The sequence below is a fragment of the Mastomys coucha genome, unplaced genomic scaffold (assembly GCF_008632895.1).
Source record: "Mastomys coucha isolate ucsf_1 unplaced genomic scaffold, UCSF_Mcou_1 pScaffold21, whole genome shotgun sequence".
NCBI lineage: Eukaryota > Metazoa > Chordata > Mammalia > Rodentia > Muridae > Mastomys > Mastomys coucha.
The window spans coordinates 70,315,087-70,317,103 of record NW_022196904.1 but is presented as its reverse complement, the minus strand read 5'-3'; the positions used below and the strand labels follow the sequence as shown (position 1 = coordinate 70,317,103).

The window sequence follows — 2,017 nt, the reverse complement described above, 5'->3', positions numbered from 1 at the left end:
CTCAGGGTTTTTTAAACTGTCGGGCTACGTAGCCCAGGTTAGTCTTAGGCTAAACTCGAATCAATCTTGTTCTAGACTCCCGAGCAACGGGATTACAGACTACACTTAGAAATGAGAAGCCCACACCATTACAGGTTCAGCCTTTACACAGAGAAGCCGCGGAGCAGCCGAGACGTGAGGCTGCACCTGCGCTCGGCCGCCAGCTGCGCCAGGGCCGGAGACAAACCCACACCGGCCTCGAGGAAGCGTGTCAACCCCGCGCTGTCCCGCCCGCTGCTCGCCCCGCCACTGGCCTCGGGCACAGATGCCCTGCGGAGCCGGCTTCCAGCGCCCCCAGCCTCAGACTTCGGCGCCTAAAGACGGGCGGACCCAGGTTGAAGAACCCGGTACCAGACCCGCACATCAATAATAGCTCTCTTCTCTAAGAGACCCGCACCTTCTCCTCATGGTGGACGCTCCAAGCCGTCCAGAATCGAGACCTTCCACTTCCCACGCGCGGGACGGAGGACGGTAACCAGCCGCCGAAGCCTTGACCTGGAGTTGGTCTCCACTCTCGAGCCGTTGGACCCCGCGGAATTCAAACCGAGCCAGAGGCGGTGCCGTCTGACAATTGGTTACTGCGTCCGCCACTCACGGAGCCCCGCCCCGCCCCTCCTGCAAAGGGCTATGGCCTAGGATACAGGGACCGCCCAGGGCGGGGAAGCGCTTGCACAGGGACCGCGCGGGCCTCGGTGTGCGCATGCGTGCATCGATGATGTAATCCGAGCCCCACCCTGTCGGCGCCGTTAGGTTTCAAATTTTTGTTTTTTCTTTTTTTTCCTTTTTGGTTTTTCGAGACAGGGTTTCTCGTGTAGCCCTGGCTGTCTTGAAACTCACTCTGTAGGCCAGACTGGCCTCGAACTCAGAAATCCGCCTACCTCTGCTTCCCAAGTGCTGGGATTAAAGGCGTGCGCCACCACTGCCCTACTGGGCTTCAAAATTTGGGCTTCCTCAGAGGTAATGGGAAGACTGCCAGAACAGCTCAACTACTTGCTACTCTCCAGTGTCCCAAGAGGAGTAGGTATTAGCAGGAAAGCTTAGAAGGCAAACCAATCAGGCTCTTGGTCCTGGTACCTTAGTGGACAAGTTTATCGCATGTAATCGTTAGGACACACCTGTTAATAATCATCATCACTATCCTGAAGAAAAAGATTTGAGTAGCTTTTCCAGAACGTAGGCGGCAGAGACAAGACAGAGAAATAGTTTCGGCTACATGAAAAAATTGACTTGCCCAACTAAGCTGTGAGCAAAGGGTGACAATCTGGGCTTTGTTTTTCTTGCAAATTATAGGATTTAGGTAAATTAGGAAAAGTTCACAATTCGAACATGACATCAAAGTCCTTGCGTGTCCTTTTCTTCGCACTGATCCATAGCATCTGTATCACGTTTTCAATGATTTACTACTGCCTAATATACTGATAGGGGTATCTCCTTAGTCAAACATTTTGCTACTCAGACTAAAATTTGCAATCAAGCTGAGATGAATTTCTTTTTGGCTACCTTCTCCAAAATGATTTGTAGAAGTGTAATTATTGAACATTCCTTTGCAAAGAGATTTATTAACCTATCTTCTGCACCAAGCTTTACTTGGAGTATCCTACAGCACTGGTGATTAGCAACGTGCTTTTAAACCATCTATAGGTCCGAAACAAAACAAAATCTGGTTTATACTGAATTATAACTGAAATCTGTTTTCTATATTGGTGAACTGTACTATCTATAAGAGTCTCATTATTTGCTTTTTTATGATAAATACATTTTAAAATTTTATTTGTGTATGTATATGGGGCGGTAGGATATGGAAAACAGAGGGCAACTTACAAGATTTGGTCTTCTCCTTACACTGCATGGGTCTAGGAAGTAGAATCCAGAGCAGTGGTTCTCAAAATGTGGGGGTAGTCAAATAACCCTATCACAGGAGTGGAATAGCAGACATCCTATATATCAGATACTCGATTCATAACAGTAGTAAAATTAC

At 48.4% G+C, this 2,017-nt stretch overlaps 1 protein-coding gene across 4 annotated transcripts in view; it reads right to left on the bottom strand.

Annotated features, from left to right (window-relative positions):
- The window catches only part of Prc1 (protein regulator of cytokinesis 1), a 20,327-nt gene extending 19,712 nt beyond the window's left edge, over positions 1-615 (bottom strand). Inside the window, exon 1 of one of the 4 annotated variants that reach the window (XM_031387122.1) lies at positions 437-615. In XM_031387122.1, the coding sequence (XP_031242982.1) occupies positions 437-447 (11 nt within the window). In that variant the 5' untranslated portion in view covers positions 448-615. The remainder of the gene's footprint in view (positions 1-436) is intronic. The other 3 variants (XM_031387123.1, XM_031387125.1, XM_031387124.1) reach the window with 3 other exon arrangements.
- Between the last annotated feature and the right edge of the window lie 1,402 nt (positions 616-2,017).